The sequence below is a fragment of the Eretmochelys imbricata genome, chromosome 2, assembly GCF_965152235.1.
Source record: "Eretmochelys imbricata isolate rEreImb1 chromosome 2, rEreImb1.hap1, whole genome shotgun sequence".
Lineage (NCBI taxonomy): Eukaryota > Metazoa > Chordata > Testudines > Cheloniidae > Eretmochelys > Eretmochelys imbricata.
The window spans coordinates 203,667,972-203,688,454 of NC_135573.1; the positions used below are offsets into that span (position 1 = coordinate 203,667,972).

The 20,483-nt window shown below is 38.8% G+C and overlaps 1 protein-coding gene across 1 annotated transcript in view; it reads right to left on the reverse strand.

Annotated features, from left to right (window-relative positions):
- Positions 1 to 20,483, reverse strand: part of PLCL2 (phospholipase C like 2) — a 185,163-nt gene that overhangs the window by 23,663 nt on the left and 141,017 nt on the right. The window contains exon 4 of the mRNA XM_077811295.1: positions 15,486 to 15,561. Coding sequence (XP_077667421.1) covers positions 15,486 to 15,561 — 76 coding nt within the window. The remainder of the gene's footprint in view (positions 1 to 15,485; positions 15,562 to 20,483) is intronic.

The window sequence follows — 20,483 nt, forward strand, 5'->3', positions numbered from 1 at the left end:
ATAATAATTTACACCAGTGATGAGCATCAACTGAGGGTGCGTGTGCTGCCCCAATGGGTATCACTAAGGGAAAAATTTCCAGTGAATATGTGCCAGGCACGTGCACACGAAGAGCAGGCTTCACATGTGCAATCATCCAGAAAAGAAGTTTGGCTAGTATTTGATTTTAGACATGACAAATTTAACACTGCAAACATTTAGACTGAGATTTTTCAAAGCTGCCTAAGAGATTTGGATACCCAATTTCCACTGAAAATAATAGGAACTGAGCACCAAAATCCTTTCAGTGGCTTTGAAAGTTTCAGCCTTAAAGTTTAATGCAGCAGTACAGCATTGTTTGCAGTGAATTAAAATAATAATAATTGCATGAAATAAAACTTACAGTTCTCAGTCTTACTTACATGGAAAGCAAAACTCAAAGTTGGCAGTGAATCAAATAAAAAAAATATGTTTGGAATGATGGCTTTCTTTTCCACTTCAGAATCAACAGTATTGATTAATATAGTGATAGAGTTTTCTGCTCCAGTTGGTGATTCATGACCTTTTCTCTCTCCTCAAATCTCTAGAATGAACACAGCAAAACTCTTCCTCTAAACAGATTATTTTGTATGGTCAAAAGAACTTGAAACTGGATTTTCTTTAAGCAACCAACTCCAGCAAAATGCCAAGCACCAGTAATAGAGAAGGCTAAGTGAAATTTTTATTCATGTGGCAAACAACTTGGAGGGATTCTACTGGAAAAAGCATCACTTATTTATAGAAGAGGCTTTTCAGATTACATCATTCCCATCACTGTAAACTCACTTCTTATAGTTTAAAAGCTTTTTCCACGGGTATGTGAACTAAATAGGAAGCTATCAAATCACCTATTGTTTTATAAATTAAAAAATTAGTTTGATCATCATTAATTTTAAAAATTGTCTAAATCACATAACTAATAGGATGAAATTTTAAAAGCAAATGAATGTTAACTGGCCCACAAACTGCTTCAGATAAAACTGCACTCTAATGAAATGTACAACATAAAGATTAAAGTCATAAAGGTACAAAAAATTAATTGCCTCAGGGCTTCCTGTTTCTCACAACAGACAGATGGATGCCCAGAGATCAAACACCACAAGACTTTATTAAAATGTCATACTTTATTAATAACAAATATTATTCATTAATGATACAGAGAAGGCAGAAATGCTCAATAAATCTCTCTTCTTTGCATTTGGAAAGAAGCTGGATAATGTAGTGACATCTTACAGTGGCAGTGAAATATTCCTATTCCAACAGTAGCTAAGGAGGATGTTAAACAGCAACTAAACATTAAACAGGAACTAAAATTAAATATTTTTAATCTGCAGAATCAGATAACCTGCACCCAAGAATTTTTAAAAGAATTGCAAAGGAGCTCTCTAAATCATTGATGTTGCTATTTAACAAATCTTCAGACTCTAAGGAGGTTCCAGAGGATTGGAAGAAAGCTAATGATGTGCCAATATTTTTAAAAGTTAAATGGGACACCCTGGGTAACTGCAGGCTGGATAAGTGACATTGATCCATGCCAAAATAATGGAAAAACTGATACAGGAAGAAATCAATAATGAAGTAACAGACATTGGCATAATTAATGCCAATCAATATAGTTTTATGGAAAACAGGTCTTGTCAAACAAACTTGACACTTTTTTTTAATGAGATTACCAGTTTGGTTGATAAAGGTAACTGTGTTGCCATAACATCCTTAGATTTCTGTAACACACTGGATTTAGCACCACAAAACATTCACATTAAAAAATAAGCACTCTATATAAAATCAATGTAGCTCAATTTAGCTCAGTGCTATTCAATATCTTTATCAATCATCGAGAAGAAAATATAAAAGCATTGTTGGTAAAGTATGCAGGTGACACAAAAGTTGGTGAAGTGGTAAATAACGATATGGACACATGTGTTATACAGATCTTAAGTGATCTTAAGCGGGGATCATTTCAACAACATGTATTTTAATACAGCCAAATATATGATCATACATCTAGAAACTAAGAACACAAGTCATACATAATTGTGGGCTGTGTCCTGGAAAACTGACTCTAAAAAGGACTTAGAGGTCAGGCGGATAACCATTTGAACATGAGCTTCCAGTGTGATGTTAAGGCTAATGGAATGCTTGGATGTATAAGGAAAGGAATATTGAGTAGGTGCAAGGAAGTGGAATTAATTTGGCATACAGCATTAATGACATCATCATTGGAATACTATGCCCAGCTCTAATGTCCATACTTCAAAAAGGGTTTTGAGAAATTGGCAAGGGTTCAGAAAGAGCTACAAGAATGATCCAAGCTCAGGAAAACCTCCCTTATGGTGAGACGCTTATGAAGCTCAATCTGTTAAATTTATCCAAGAACAGGTTAGGTGGTGATGTGATCACCGTCTGGAAGTACCTACAAGGCAGGAACGTTTCTGAGAATAGAGGTTCTTTAATTTAGCAGACAAGGCCATAAAAAGTTCCAACAGCTGGAAGCTGAGCTCAACAAATTACCACTAGAAATAACAGGAGTACTTGTGGCACCTTAGAGACTAACAAATTTATTTGAGCACAAGCTTTCGTGGGCTAAAACCCACTTCATCCGATGAAGTGGGTTTTAGCCCACGAAAGCTTGTGCTCAAATAAATTTGTGAGGTTTAGCCCACGAAAGCTTATGCTCAAATAAATTTGTGAGGTTTAGCCCACGAAAGCTTATGCTAAAATAAATTTGTTAATCTCTAAGGTGCCACAAGTACTCCTGTTCTTTTTGCGGATACAGATTAATATGGCCGCGACTCTGAAATCTGTCACTAGAAATAAGCAACACATTTTTCAAAATGAGGATAATTAATCACTGGAACAGTTTACCTGCATCACTTTAAGTCTTTAAATCAAGATTAAATATCTTTCTAAAATATTTGCTATAGCTCAAACTGAAGTTATGGGCTTGATGCAGGAATTATTGGAGAGGTTCTATGGCCTATGTTAAGTAGGAGATTAAACTAAATAATCAATAATGGGTCTGTTTTGGTATTAAAATCTATGGGTGAGCTCCAGCCTCTGTATGCCAGATGAACAGAGCCGGAGCTGTGTAAATAAGCTCTAAAAGCCTGAGTTCTGTCTGGGAGAAAATTCTGCTGTTTCAGCCTGTCTTTGGAGGACCCCTTTCCTACCTGAAATAGGGATATCGGGGGTTGGGAGAAGCATGTAGGGGCAGAGCCACAGCACATGGTACTGTGGAGACTGTGGGTGCTACTGCAGTCCATATGGAAGATCCAGGAGGTTACTGTAAATTGGACAAACATCGGGCGGCCTGTCTAAATCACGCTTGGTCCCTATTCAGCCACAACATGGATTGGGAGGGTGCAAAAGTGGCTTAAAGTCACTTTAGCCCATCTTACCCCGTGCTACAATTTTTACAGGTGCAGCACAGAATCTCACCCTATGAAACTACAAACTGTAAGGATCAATCCTGCACTATCAGGGAGATGAATAAAATGAATTAACTAGTTTTTAAACCTTTTTTCACCTCTGCAAGTTGAAACTTAACAACCGAATAACATAAAATAAATGTAAACCCTTTTGTGGTACAAGACCATCCATGATTCACATTACTTCATACTCCACCTGAAAGGTAGTGTGTGGTACATAAAAATCTTGTTTACCCTATCTCACTGTGAGCAATCCCCTAGTAAATCTGGTGTTGGTACGCAACACCAATCTGTGCTAAAATAAGCAAGGAGGCACATTTTGATACTAGTGTGCCGGGAAAGATCCATGGACTGGGCAAGAGGGTAGCAGAAAACTGAAGAAACTACATGCCCCTTTCTGGCTCTTATAACTGCACCTCCTTATTTAAATTACAGACTTGAGAGCTATGCCTGGTGGGACTGCTGTGGAAACTAGATTTACACTATTCCTCTCTAACAAGCCTGATGGACAATCATCAATTTCACCTTTAAGCATCTTTAAGGTGTTTTTTCAATCTGTCTTCACGATAGATACACGCACGCGCACATCCACAAATCAATTTGAATCTTCTAAACTTGGGAAGCTGGAGTAAACAAACACCTCAAAATCAAAAGTATTCTCTCAATTAGTCAAAACCTGTATTATTTAATTTAATTCTAAAATCTAAATAAAAAGAGTTATCTAGTTACCCTTTCTCTTCCACAAAGATTATCTCAAAGTTTTTATGTATAAGCGATCTATATAAATGCTGCATATTATATCATTGGAAATGAATATACAAAAACTGATTAGGGGTGAGATCCTCAGTGGCTGTAAGTCAGTATAGCTCTGCCAAAGTAAATGGACCTGTGCTGATTTAAAGTAGCTGACGATCTGTGTCAAGAATTTTAAACTTTCAAAGAATAATAAAAGATAATGGATATGGAATGGGAACCAAAGCAATATTGCCTTACAGTATAACCTCAGGGTTACAAGCATCTTGGGGATGGAGATTGTTTGTAACTCTGAAATGTTCGTAACACTGAATCAAAACAATATGGTGGTTCTTTCAAAAGTTTCCAACTGAACATTGACTTAATACAGTTTTGAAACTTTACTATGCAGAAGAAAAATGCTGCTATTCCTTTTTTTTTTTTAAAGCAGTTTACATTTAACATAGTGCTGTACTGTAGTTGTCTTTTTTTTTTTTTTTTTTGGTGCCTCTGCTGCTGCCTTATTGTGTACTTCTGCTTTCAAATGAGGTGTGTGGTTGACCGGTCAGTTTGTAACTCTGATGTTTGTAACTCTGAGGTTCTACTGTACTATATGTCTTCATTACTTAGCACAGATAAAATTCCTAAAAAAAGAAAAGGAGTACTTGTGGCACCTTAGAGACTAACAAATTTATTTGAGCACAAGCTTTTGTGAGCTACATAAAATTCCTGTAATGATGCAGATATTTTATTCAGAAAAACACAACTATGTTCAGCTGAAAGCAATGTGTTGACTTTTAGAAAACCAACAGAGCCATCTGGATTTTGTTGAAACTTAAAAATAATAAGGAAAACATCCAGCTTACCAAAAAGTTTATACCTTTCAATTTTTGCTTTCATAAAGTATAAGACAGGTACAAAAACACCACTATGGGATAAATTAGAACATGAGCAAAACTCTAGCTTACTCAATGCATTGTTAACCAAAATGAGTGAAATTATTGTACTTACTTCAGAATTAGTTTTGAATTTTAAGAGATACACAAGAATCTTATTACTGACTTAAACCAGGAATTGGTTTAATTAAGAGAACAAGTCCAGTTAAAAGATTTTCCTACTGAACTTGTTAATGACAATATAAATTTACTGTATGTTCGCAGCTTGTGAGGATGAGGATTTATTCTTATTTTAGCAACTCTCTTCTTGTTCTTCAAGCCATAGAACAAAAGAGCATAGCATGATAATAGTGCAATTTCCTTTTACTTATAAAGACACTAATTATAAAAGTGTATAAGCTTTTACTCAGAGTTAATATGCTATTCCATGAAGCAATTCATTCTCAACAAAAATCCAAAAAGCTGACAGCTCCAGAATCCAGAAAATGGGAAAAAACCCTGATGCAACAAGCATCTGCTGAAACAAGGAAATTAATACAGTTGTAGACAAAATCTTTGGACATCCCCACTATGTAAAGATTTGGATCAGCTCATTTATTTTAAGACGTACGTCAGTGGGACTCTGCAGGGGTGAAGCTGTCCAAGATAGCAGATCCTATTTCCTAATCAGGAATTAAGCCTATTGTGTTATACTGTAGGATACTTATTTAAATAACACCAAAGTCTCACTTCAATATTTATAGAATCATAGAAATGTAGGGCTGGAAGAGACTTTGAGAGGTCATCAAGTCCACCCCCTTGCGCTGTAAACCAAGACCATCTTTGACAGGTATTTGTCCAACTTGTTCTTAAAAAGTCCAAAAATGGGGATTCTACAGTCTCCCTTGGATGCCTATTCCAGATCTTCACTAGCCGTATAGTTAGGAAGTTTTTCTTAATATCTCATCTAAATCTCCCTTGCTGCCGATTAAGCCCATTACTTCTTCTCCTACCATCAGTGGACACTGAGAACAACCGATCACCATTCTCTTTATAACAGCCTTTAACATATTTGCAATTGTTATCAGGTCCTCCTCAGACTTCCTTTCTCAAGACTAAATGTGCAGTTTTTTTAATCTTTCCTCATAGGTCTGGTTTTCTAAATATTTTATCATTTTTGTTGCTCTTCTCTGGACGCTCTCCAATTTGTCCACACCTTTCTGGCTATGTCTATGCTACACACCACCAGAGGCAGTGTATGTGGGTATGCGTAGCTACACGTCAGAATGAAAAGCAGGCTGTGTCCACACTGCCGTGCGTAGCAACATCGGTGAAAGGCTTGGCAGTGGGGAGGCAGCGAGGAAAGAACTGACAGCCGGGAGCTGCCACAGACTGTCCCCATTGCTTCCCTGCCAGAGTCTTTCACTGTGGTGGGGAAAAGCTCTGGCAGCTCCCAGCTGTCAAGCCTTTCCTCACTGCCAAGCTGGGAGCTGCTGGAGCCTTGCCCCACTGCTGGAGCCTTTCGCTGTGGCGAGGAAAGATCTCAGCAATGGGGAAGCAGTGGTACACTACGCTGCTAAAAAGGCACTGCTTGGGTTAGTAGAGAGCTGTGTACGGTACATACCCCCAGGGCTCAGGCACGTCCTTGCTCTACTCGCCTCTAAGCATTGCCTTACAGTCTCCCCTTCTATTTATACTTATGCTACGGAAGCATGTAATGTACTCTACACATCGACGAAAGCAGTGTACAGTGTAGTCATACCCAAAGTGTTACACCCAGAACTGGGGATAGTACTCCAGCTGAGGCCTTACCAGTGCCAAGTACAGCACTGGTATAAAACCTCCTGTGTTTTATTTATGACTCCTGTTAATACACCCCAGAATATTAGTCTTTTTTACAACTGCAGTGCGCTGTTGACTCATGTTCGATTTGTGATCCACTATGACCCCCAGATCTCTTTCAACACTACGCCAGTTATTCCCCATTTTGTAGTTGTACATTTGATTTTTCCTTCCTATATGAAGTACTTTGCACTTGTTTTTATTGAATTTCATCTCGTTGCTTTTAGATTTCTCTAATCTGTCAAGATCTGTCTAATCTGTCAATCTGTTTTGAATTCTAATCCTGTCTTCCTAAATGCTTGCAACCTCTCCCTGTTTGGTGTCATCCACAAATTTTATAAGCACACTCTCCACTCCACTATCCAAGTCATTACTGAAAATACTGAATAGTTCTGTACCCAGGATTGCTTCTTTTCAGGATCCACTGTATATGTCCTCAGTTTGACAGCAAACCATTGGTAACCACTCTTTGAGTAGGGTCTTTCAACCAGTTGTGCACCCACCTTATAGTAATTTCATCAAGACTACATTTTACTAGTTTGCTTATGAGAATGCATGTGGGACTGTATCAAGAGTGTTACTAAAAACAAGATATATCATGACTACTGTTTCCCCCATCACTAGACCAGGGGTTCTCAAACTTCACTGCACTGCGACTCCCTCCTGAAAACACAAATTACTACAGGACCCCAGGAGGGAGACCAAAGCCTAAGCCTGCCCAAGCCCCGCCACCCCGGGTGCAGGGAGGCCAAAGCCAAAGTCCGAGTCCCTCCACCCCAGGCAGGAGGGGGCCAAAGCTGACACCCAATAGCTTCAGCCCCAGTCAAGGGGCCTGTAACCTGAGCCCTGGTGTCCAGGGCGGAAGCCCTTGGGCTGTGGATTCAGTCCTGGGCCCCATCAAGTCTAAGGCAGCACCGGTGACCCCATTAAAATGGGGTTGCGACCCACTTTGGGGTCCTGACCCACAGTTTGAGAACTGCTGCACTAGACCGTTAAGCCTGTCAAAGAAGGAAATTAAGGAGGTTTGGTATGATTTGTTCTTGACAAATCCATGCTAGCTATTCCTTACAACCTTATTATCCTCTAGGTGTTTACAAATGAATCGTCTAATAATTGTTCCAGTATCTTTCCAGGTATCAAAGTTGGGCTGACTGATCTACAATTTCTTGGGTCCTTTTTGTTCCCCTTTTAAAAGTGGGTACGTTTGACCTTCTCCAATCCTCTGGGACCTCAACCATCCTCTATCAGTTCTCAAAGATAATTGCTAATGTTTCCACGATTGCTTCACCTAGTTCCTTAACACCCTAAAATGAATTTCATTAGGTCCTGATGACTTGAAGACAGCTAACTCATAAAAATAATCTTTAACCTATTCTTTCCTTATTTTGGCTTGTGTTCCTTCCCCCTTGTTATTAATATTAATTGTGTTGAGTATCTGGTCACCCTTAACCAATTTAATGCCTCAGATTACTGCGATTCCTCAGCAACAAGGGAGTCTTGGACCTAATTAAATTTTATGAATAGTTGCCTGTTTTATTGAGGATGGCTAGATACAGATTGATCTGTAGGGCAATTACTCTAACAATGCGGTCAGTAGTGAACTATTTAGTTACATGAACCTTGTTTCAAGCTGCTAAAAGACAGCTAAAATGCATTAAATACTTTCCTAAGAAACTGCTGTAGTTATCACAGACATACTATTGGACCACCAAGGGAATGGGAAGTCATGGGTACATGAAATGATAAATGGGAGGGGAGGTAGTATACAAGGAATTCTCTCTGTTAAGATGTGGTCCATGCTTTGCAATGGTTTGGGAACGCCCACTGTAGGGAAATGAATGGGTTTCTCACATAGAGAAACACAAGAATATGCTTTTGCAATAATTATAGTTTTAAAAAATAAAATACATGATTACTCCCAAATTGAAGACTTCCATCCCGAATTACTTTTCTGCTCATTAAAAAGGCTTTTCCATAGGACAGCACTTTTTCTATAGGAGTGTCACTTTTTTTCCCTGCTAAACTGCCAGGTATAGCTAATAGAAAATCCTGTATCTTCTGAAATGATGTCTCTGTTAAGTGATTACTAAAAGAAAGAAAGAAAATGATCCATCTGTTCTGAAGGCATAGTGAATCCTCTTTGCACACTATTTCTTTGTACCTATTAAATAAAAATATTTAGATTATTTAGTCAGTTAGGCTGCAAAATTTAGTGTATTTACTACCAGCTCAACTTTTTAATAAAGAGTTATTTCACCTTTTTCCATCTAAAGAAAAAGTTGCCCACAGAGGCACATGTTAATTATTGCTTGTAATAAAATACTGCTGCATTTTGGTTTCCCAGTTTTCCCCATCCAGAGGAGAAATGAATCGGAGAGGTGCGAGGTTCCTCTCAAAGTTTCCAGTGCTTGTTCAAAACATCTTGCCCCACACAGAACCAGCAGGAGGTTCAGTTCCTGCAGCCTAATACCCATGGAAACTGAGGGATCCACTGGAGGCCACATCCCATGTAGAGGCTCTGAAGGGGGGTGCCTGGCATGAGTAGGCTCTACTGCAAAATTAGTGCCTTAAATCATGTACTTAAAGTACATCTTTGTGCCCAGTAACTCTAGAAAAATATACAGCCTATGTGAAATCATCAGTCTACTGCTCCCAAGTCAGTTCCTCTGACTTTGATATTTTAGGGTAAATATCAAATAAAAAAATAAATAAATTTTAGGGTAAATTTTATCAAAAAGTGTTTTTTAAAAATAATAATTAAAAGTGACGGGGCAAACAGCATATTATCTCATGGGGTCATAGGACTACTCCTTCAGACAACATACACCATGTGTTCCAATGTGATAAAGCAGAAAATATTTCTTCTGTACAAAGCATACAAGATCAATAACCACCATTTTTTGAATACTGGGACCCTTGGCGAGTCAAAGATCCTTGTAGTACATTTTGTATTTTTACATCACATAAGTAGTTTGAGTCCTGGTGACTGGTATGCAGGACTTAATTCCCAAGAGTTTACTTTCCGTATCACTGGCTTCTTCAGAGGATGGAGAGAAATAATCACTCCTTTTCAGAACAAAGTGTGGAAACAGAAAAACTGCAGTAAGCCAGTCATCTGCAGAAAAGTTAATACATTACTTAATAAATGTGTATATTGATTGTTTATACAGTATTAGGACAGATTATAGTAAATCTACAGTCAGGGTGAGTAGTAAATTTGTAAGATATGAAAAATGCCTGTTTCATGAAAATTTGAAATTCCAAGATTTTAACTATGTGCACATCTGATACCATAAGAATTTTAGTATTAACTTACTTTATTTAAAAAAAGAGTAAATCACGAGGTTTTCTATAAAACTCTTGGCTCAACTATTATTAAAGTCTGAAAACAGGTCTGGGCATAATTAACATGAATTTAAAAACATACATGGACTGTGCATGGCATCTATTTTTATTTACCAAGAGAGTCCTATACGTTCACAGAAAACAGCAATTCCATTGGGAAAAAACACTACATTCTTATATAAATGCCAAAGATTGACTACTGTAGTTGTATGCTTTTTGAAATGCTCAGCATTAACAATTTTACACTACGGCAGCACAATCACACCTGCAGTTAACAGCCTGTCAGTATTCTCTTACTAAACTCAGTGAATGAAGTAACAATGTATTATGACCAAGGCACTGAACCAATGGGTTTGTTATCTCCTCCTGCACTCATTGTGCACTTATTTCCACAGGGAAGTATTAAGGACGCTTTGATTAAAAAGATAAAAGGAAACTTCCCCAATTCTTCTCTTTTTTACAATTAAAAATCCCCCAAACAACCGAACACCAGATTCCTCCTGTAATTTGGAGTCAGGACTATATTTTGTGTGTACAATATAGATTGTCTCATGGAATACCTGCTCTCAGTTATACAGACTAATCCCCATTTGTATTTGATAACTTACCTCTAACAACCACAGCAAATAATTACACAGAAGAGTAATATTAAGACAGCATGTATTTTTTAGCAACTTTTAATGGAGTTTAGTAACTGGAAACACGCCGGAGAGCTGCACCTAGTGATCCACCACCTTTCTGTGAACCACCCCTGGTCCACAGACCATAATTTGAGAACCTGTGCAGGAGCTTCAGCAAAAAGTATATAACACTTTTAGTGCCTGTCATCTTTGTTTTGGATCATGCAAGGTCATTGTTTTCCCCAAATAAGCGATACTAATGTGGTTAACACTGTTTAAGATTTCCATTTTACTGTTCTTAAAAGTTCTGAAGGAATAAGTAAACCAAAACTGAAAAAAATGTGAATTGTAAAAGATGCTAGCAGAATGGATAATGAAAAATACAGCTTACCCATAGATGCTACAATAGAAGAAACTGCTAAGCTTGTATAATGAATTGATTATACTGAACCTAAAAATAATCTTCCTCTTGCTGAATTCAGAGACTAATATTGTTACATTTGACTTTGGAGGATTATAGCTCTATGGCAAGAAACACTATTATCTTTTGTAAGGAAAAAAATGCTTATGTCCTTTTGGTCATACTTAGAGGGGTTTTATAGTGCTCGATCTTGCCTACAGATGCAGTCAATGGGAAGTATTCAATAATTTGCACTTCCTTGACTAATTTTTCTTATGCTAACTGTAAATATAAAACACAAAAGATAAAGACACTTGACCCTAAGTACTTGGATAAGTTGGAAAGGCTGCATAGGAATGTGACACTACTTATGGAATGGGAAGACTGTCTTTACAGGCATCTGTAACAGGTGCTTATACTTTGGGTAGTATGAACTCCATTGACTACTCTGTCATTCTAAAGCAAATAAACTATTCTGATACCTATGACAGTTTCTGAAAAAAATCAGTGGGACAGATTCTGTGTTTTACCTCATGGGTGGCTTCAAACCACCTTTATACTGCCCAGATCCTGGGTCAGGTGGCAGCTGGTGTAGTACTAGCATAAATTAGATCAAGCCCTTTGACCCCCTTCTTTGCAGGCCACAATTTCATAGTTTTCATCAGTACAGAGATTCCCCCTCTCAGCCCTGGCCCTACTCTCTATGCCAGGGATTGCAAGGGAATAAGCATAGGGAATTCTCCCCCACCTAGTTGCAGCACCTTCATGGACGCTATATGGTGCCAGAGTAGCATATGAGGGCAGGGGCCAGGATTATTTTAAGTAGGATTAATTAAGCATAAAATGCATAGTAACAGTATCAGTGGAAAAGAACATTATTGGAAGTATGTCTTTTGCTTGTACATAACGCCAAGGTGAAGTTAAGATACATGCAAAGCAGGAGAAAATCCATTTTTTTTTGTTAGTACAGATTGGAGTAAATTATTTCTTCTATTGATGAATTCTGGTGTTGATTGATCATTCTTGAAATAGAGATGATACAGCTTGTGTTCTACAGCCAGAGATCTGCTTATCCACTGAGCTTTGGCACCCCTGATCCAGGAAGGCCTGAACAGTTCTCATTTTCTTTACTTCATGTTTAGTAAGCAATCCACCAAATCACAGGTGACTGGTAACTGCTGATAGTAGGGGGACACAATGGTAGTCCCCATCCCCGCCACCACAGCAACAGTCAACTTCCTCGTGACTGTCAAGGCACGCTGCAGCAACATCCTCTTGGCCCCCCACCCACAGTGCCCTGGCTGGCCTTAGAAAAAACGGGGCCTTAGGCAAACTTTTATTTTGGCATCCTGTCCTCCCCGCATCCCTTCCCATTGGCCCTGGGCCCCACTGCCTCCCCAGGCTCTCCACCCATCCCCTCAGGCCCCTGCTTCCTCTCCCAGCCCACCACAGATCCCTGCCATTACCTGCTGCCTCTCTGCTGCCCCCCATCCCTTCAGGCCCCTGTTGCCTCCCCGGCCCCCATATCCCCGTTGCCTCCCCCACCCATCCCCCCAGGCCCCTACTGCCTCCCCCAAACCCTCACTGCTTTCCCCCACACCCCCATCCATTGCCCCAGGCCCACACTGACTCCTTGGGCTCCCCACCCCACCTGTAGCACCCCCAGTACCCACTGCCTCCCCCCCCCATTGCCCCGACTCCCCAAGCTCCCTTCTGCATACCCCAGGCAGGCTAGTCCAGATATGTACTCGAGCAGGTAACTGTGGTGGCCGGCAAAGAAGGGATGGGACTCAACAGGCTTCCCCGCGCCCCCTCTGGCAGACAGCTGTGCTGCCAGCCTGGTCTCGCTTCCCTGCTCTGGGTGCCTTTCCCAGGCATGTCCCTTCAGCTGCGCTCAGCCCAACTCCCACCCTGGCAGAAATCTCGGAGGGCATGTAACCCTGCATCACCTATGCATCAACCTTCTCAACAAAGCTTATTTCAAGGCATCATCACCACTGGCAAAGCTGCCTACGTCCCTAACCTTCTTCTTCTTCTTCTTCTCAATTTCCCAGCAATTTACTTTGGAACAAATTGTGGTTGATCCTGTAAACATATGGAATATGGTGGGAGGGAGAAGACGAAACAAGGAGCATTCCCCAGGCCTGTGATTTTGCACAGTGGCCACTATGCTGTGTCTCAGAGTAAAGCCACTATTCCATATTAGTCCTGTCAGCAGCACTAGCTTCCTCACCAGGTGTGAGGTGAAGGTGGGGCAATGGTCCTGACCCTGCCCTGTCTCCTGCACTCATCAGCAGAGGTAGTTAGGTGCAGAAAAGAGTGCACACTGTACCTCTCCAAAGCGTAGTGCTGATGCAGGGCATTATTCTCTTTAATGTTCACCTTTCCCATTAATGTGTCTGTTTTTCCTCCCTTTTTAACTAACATTTAAGGGACTGACTTTGAAAAGATTTTCTTCAGGATCTCCCTCATTTTATTTTCTCTAGATAGATTTACACTACATACTACTGGCAGTGGTGCAGAGTGTACGAATAGCTACAATCCGTAGCAAAAAGCAGGCTGAGTCCACACTGCTGTGCGTAGTTACAGGTGAAATGCTCTGGCAGAAGTGAGGCAGTGGGGAAAGGCATCAGCAGCTTCCCACTCTAGCTTGCTATGCTTTAACTCACCACATAGACCAGGCCTAAGTTCTCTCCAGCTGTTCTTCATATCAAACAATCGCAGGGCTTATTTACACTGGACACGATCATATCAACTTTTCAGACCAGCCATTTGCTACATTTACATGAACTGTCACACTAATACAGTACAGTACATGATTCAAACATCAAGGATTTTTTTCTTTATTCAGTACTTCTATCTTTTCTGTCAACACAGATTCATCACATTAGTGCAACAGCACAACATAATTTCCATAGATATGCCCTACACATGTATACCCAGGTGTATGTACCCCAGACTTCCCAGATGACACGACTGTTAAAAACATTAACATTTCTGTAAGGTAAGTATTATTATTCTCAGTTTGCAGATGTGGAAGCTGTCCAAGGTCACTGAGGAAATAACTGTCAGATCTGGGATTGGAATTAAAGCTTCTTACCATGTGGTCCTAAGCGGAACATAGAACCTCCTCCTATTACCAATACAAATGTAATGCTTTCAAACTGTCAAGGACCAGCTATGGCATAATTCCAACAACAGCAAAATACAGAGCACACTGGAGCAATTTGTCTATTTGGAAGTAAAATAAAAGATGGAAACAATGCAATGAGAATATATAACCTGCAGTTTATGTGATTATATATATATATATATATATATATATATATATATATGTAAAATTTAAAACTCCATTAAACTTTCATTTTCTAGTGGAATCTATTCACTTTAATTCTTTACTCAGTCAACATATTCTAGGTGTTTCTTTTCAGAAGGATGCAGGATGCTAACTGATCAAATGACCAGAAGCCAAGAGAGCCTGGGTTCTTATCCCAGCTAAACTAATTTATGGCATTTTGTGGCAATTCACTTGATGTTCCTGGGCTTCATCTAACCCAAATGAACCATATGATATCTGAGTAACACTGCAAATTGAAAATGATGAGACATGAATCCCTGATACAGGTTTTATTGTAAAAAATATGCCTCCCTAATCTCTCATATATCCTCAACACACAGAAGTCTAGTGATGCATATTTTATATTTTCCACAGTCTAATGAACAATTAAGAAAACACAATGTTTTAACCACTTTGGCATTAAAGTACGTTCTAGAAAGTAGCATCTGTTTAGACCCACAGTGTGCACATTGTGCCCTGCCCCTACATCAGCATGTTGAGCAACACCTCTGGCATAGACTTAAAAAGCATGGCCTTGAATGTGTGTAGGAATAGCGCAGTATCTCTCATTCATAAATATATCAACGTGTATTTTCTAAACTTTATCTTTGCTTTATTAAAATAGAATATGTCCAATCATAAAATTTAAAAGGATTAAAAAGAATGATTTCCAAAATTCAGTTGGAACGCCACAGACCCCACTGTCCATTCTGAAATCAATATTAGGAAGGTCCATTTTTACTGCTTTCGTGCCTGCATGAATTCAAATAATTTTGTTTTGTGCATTAGTAGAATAAATGAACCCAATCCAAGTTTTGTAAAAAAATGAAAATAGAGGAGAAATGCCTTACTGTATTTTAATTTTTCAAAAAGAGAGCCTGCACTTACCAGCCTTCTGACACTGTACTATCTTCTCATATACACTATTTGCATTTTCAATCAGAGTCTTGATGGTCTGAATCATCTGCAGAGAAAATATCAGATTAAACTGTTCAAACATATATTTATAAAATTGTCTTAAAATATTAATAATTATTGGTACAGCTGTATCTTTGAAAGATATGTGCTTAAACTCTGGACTATTTAGTTTTGAAGCCACAAATATTATTTCAACATCTATTATTAGTTTTTGCACAACTTTGTTTTCCTTGTTGGTACAAGGCAGAGGGATGCTCCAAATTTAACATGAAGGAAGGAGGAATGTGGTGCTGGTGGTTTGGGATTTGTGAAGAGGTTAACAAAACACATTGTGGTTTACCATTAGCCCACTGTTTGTCAAAGGAAAGGGGAAATATATTCCTATTTACCAGCTAATTCACATTCTATAGTTTGGTCAAGACAACCTGGATGCTGTTTCCTCCTCCTCACCCAGACATTCAGGATGACAATCAATCACCATCCAATATTTTCTGTTCTCTGTGTACTCTCCCTCTGCTTTTCCAGATTGGTTCCTTATAATTACCTTTTTGTGGTTTGATCTGTAGATAGAAAACATCCTATAGAGGAAGAACAAGAGACTCAAGGCCAAACTAGAAGAGGGAGTTGGAAGGTGAAGGAGCAGAAAGAAAGGAAACCACTGACTTCTTCACCAGCTCGTTCCAGACAGAGTTTCTTATGGAAGCCCTGCTCTAAGCAATCAGGGCCAGATTGTAAAGGTATGTAAGCGCCTAACTCCCACAGAAATCAATGGGAGTTAGGCACCTAAATACTTTAACAAATTTGGTGCTCTGTAATCAGGGGTGCATCCATAGTTGCCTGCACTTCGAGTCAATAGTGCCTGGTGAAAGGTATAAGGAATGCTAGGCAGCAGCTTTGCGGCAAAGCTTGTTCACTGCTGTCTCTGCCAGATAGAAATTGTTTTAGTGATTCAGGTTCTACATTTTACCTGCTGCTAATGCATATTTACATGGAATTTTCTTTTTCCTGAGAGAACATGTTCCCTGTGCTCAACAGGCATCTGCATAAGCTCTACAGCAAAAAAAAATAACCTTAAGGTAACCCACCCGGGAGAGAGTTACTTCAACAGGCACAATTGAGGAGGGGTTCCTTCACCCATTTTTATTTTAAAGTGTTCTCAGTTTGAGAGAAGCTGAGGCCTCCTTTTGCATGTTGCTTTGAGCAAGGGATGAATCAAACTGGAGAAAAAGAGGAGAAAGCCTTAGATTCTGGGTCACAACAGGTGATCTTCTTGCCTTTCACAGTGAGTGAGGAGGAAGAACCTGATGTCCGCATTGACATAGACCATACCACAGAAATTTAACTGTAACTTTTACTTCCAGCGAAACAGAAAGCTGGGCTAGACAAACTAAAGATTATTATTTGAAAGTAATTCTGGCTCTTCTTCTAGGACTACAAGGTTATAAGGTACATATGTTAAAATACAAAGAAATATGCAGCAGCTCAGATCTCATGTTTAAGGCAGAACTAAACAGAACATGAACCACAACCGTAGAGTTCTGTTCTAGAGTCTGGAACCCATTATTTCAGACTGGGTTATTCATTTTATACAACTAATTCTCCCATTCCTAGTTACCTCTACTTAATTTTGAAAAATCAAATTGTCTTGATTTCTGATTAGATTCCAGAAGTCCATATCACAACACTAAATAAGGAGGAAAAAATTCACATCTACCTTAACTAAGCTGCATTTGAAATATTAGTGCTGATCTATTCCCCTGTTGGACTATTTATTGCACATAAACTTACATTTGGCACCCATGGAGGCAAAAGTTCCTGGATAAATAAAATTAAACTGATTACTAGATAATTAAGTACTGTATACTGAAGATGCTAACATTTTAAAGAGAGAGTCATACTTTAACTAAGAGAAAGCTGTAACACCCCAAATATTGTATGTCATCCCAAACAGCCTTTCTGAGAATCACTGCAAGCTGTTTATTCCCAATTTGTCCTGAGAAAGCTGTGAGAGTATTTTGTTTCATGGTGTTCATCACTAGTGATATGTTTTCAGCAACAGTTAGAAATTACAATTTATCTGCTCTATAGATGTCCTTGAAAGACAAGGAATTTGCCAGTTGTTTCAACATGCATGTCATGAAGTGTGTGTTTGTTTGCTTCTGTAATGGGCTTGAACACTAGGAACCAAGACAGAGCTGATTTAATCACAAATAGCCTTGCAATACCAGAACATGTTATTTTACTAACTAGCTGAAACAAGACTGCACTGCTCCCTATGAGGAGAATCCTGTCGATTTGAAAAATGAAAATTACCTTGGAAATGATTCCCTGAGAATGTGTGGATACTGTTTTAATCAGAATGCCAATATACAACAACAAGTGACAATCTAATTTACAGCTGTACAGTCCAATTAAAAGCACATATGGGGGTTTTCCTAAAGAGCATTTTAATGTGAACGGAATAGGGCAAGTGTTCTGTTAGGAGCAGTTTGAGTTAATAAGATGATTACTCATAAAAACCTACCAGTTGCCTTAGATAATGGTTTAAATAACTTACATACATATGTACTGAATTCCAGGTATTCTGTGTAGTATATAAGAGGAAGTAAAAGGGAATACTGCAGATACGAAAGTAACCATATATACTTATGTAAGGCAAAATTGGTAAGTAAGTTTTTAAGACAAGAGATGTCATGTAACTAAAAATCCATTCATCTCTTTGAAAATCTACCTCAATGTAAGACAAGCAACATCTTAGTTTTGTACCAACAACAAATCCTACATTCTAAACTTCTCAGCCATCAGTGTTTAGTATCAAATGGTTTTTAACTCCTCATTATGGTCATAAGTTCAGTTCCTCATCATTTCCCATCTTTATCAATGTACGCCACCCAAATGCCCACATGACTCCCGCTCCAGACATTACAAAACTCACCCACTAATGACTATCTTCTTTGCTTAATTTTTTATCCATGTCACCCTGTCTTTGAATCCCGACACTATCTCCCACTGCATCAAGGTCAAGTTTCTTGTCACTGTCTTCTATATAACTCCATAACGCTACCCTTATTTTGTTCCCCTTTCCTCCCTCTATACAACGTTTGTCTGCTTCTCCCACAACTGTCTCTATACTGTCTTCATACCAGATCCAATGCAGAGAACCCCTTCCTGAGCTCATCAGCAACACCACTACCTTGCAATGTTCAAATCCCTCTGAAGAGACACGTCTGCCCTGATGCTTATAGGAAACTTGTTGACTGGCAACGGCAAACTTAAGGAGAAAAACAGCATCATTTTAATGTAGCATTGTATTACCAAGACATGGCCAATCACTATCTCATCACTCTACTTTGATATGGCACCTTTTGTCTATTTTTAGACTGAGTGTCTTTGGAACAAGGATTGAGCCCAATTTTGCTCCCATTTATTTTAGTAGGCGTTATGGCCCCCAATACTGTTCTCACTGATAACAATGGAAAATGCCAAAGCTCACTATGGGTAATAACTAGTAAAAAGATTCCTTCTTAACAAATTAAAAAGAAAAATCAATCTACAATTGTATCTGTTGCTGCCTATAATACTGGTACAGCAAAGATAGCTAAAATGTGGACTTGTCTTGCATGGATGGCTTTCAAACTTTTAAGCTCTCTCTCCTGTTATCAACAATTCTTTCACTCTAGAATCCCTTCTGTGACAGAGCTCAAACATGCAACAGACTGTAATTATGTCACAACAGAGAGAAATTGTGTTGCCCATTCAAAATGTTTTGTTCTGGAACAGCTTTGAGAAATATTGGTGTTATAATATATTAGCTTACTGCCATATGTTTATATTTAAGCAACATTACTCTCATAATACCTACATCATTTTAATTCTGGCCCAAACTCAGCTATGTCTTACACTCAGAAAATCTGTCTGTGTTCTGCTTCCCTTCAAGAACAAATTTATATATGCAGATCAGACTCACTAATATTTAGAAACAGCTTAATAATCTCTTTCAAGAGAAGTGGGGAACAAGTCTCAGAAGCATGATAAAACTGCTCCTTAGACTTTGAGGCAATGCAATGATGTCAAGGAGTCAAAGAAAGGAGGCAAGTCAAAGATAAATAGAAATTCTTAAATCAATATGCTCTTTTTATTTATATACTGTATCAGCAAAGTAGATGAGGTAAATTAGTTTAATTTCATAGCTGGAAAGGAATTTAACAAAATAGTTGCATAAGTACTCATGTAACACGGAGAGGTAAAAGTTGCAATCAGATTCTACTACAAAGCCCTATTTAAAGTACTTAGTAACTTTGACTTGAAAAATTAGATTGGCCTGAAAACTGCCAGATCTTTCAGTAAATGTATTCACAAAGCGTGAAGAAAACTTGTGAAACTGCTTTTGTAGGTCATTAAAAATTATTCTGATATGAAACTGACTTTAGTCTAAAATATCTCCTTCGAGGGCGATAATGGCTTGTTTCTAGTCTTCAGCCTTCTTTGAAAACACATGCACTGGCTATATTTAAAGAAAACCTAATGTAATTAAGCAAAGTTGTTAATTTTTGCTATGGATAGGTTAAGGGTCAATTCTGCTCCCATTTATTTCAGTGGGAGTTATAGGACCAATCCTGCTCTCACTGACATCAACAGAAGTTTTTAACTGAGCTCAGTGGGGGCAGGTTCAGGCACAAAATTGTGTGCAAATATGTTGCTCCCTTTTATTTGCCTACATTTTAGAAAGAACATAGGTTCAGTTCATTAGGTTAGTTCAGACAACAGCTAATTTAATGAGCTGAGGACCAACAATACCGTCTCTTGCTTGAGCAGACAGAAGTGGAAAAAGTGGGTAGATGTAGAAATGACACATGAGCTCCAGTCTGGCCAACCGTTTCATATTGGAAGGTTGAGTCTGCTATGAGACTCAGACATTCCAAAACAACAATTTTTTTGTAGCTTCTGTTCTGAGTCAAACCTTGGTCA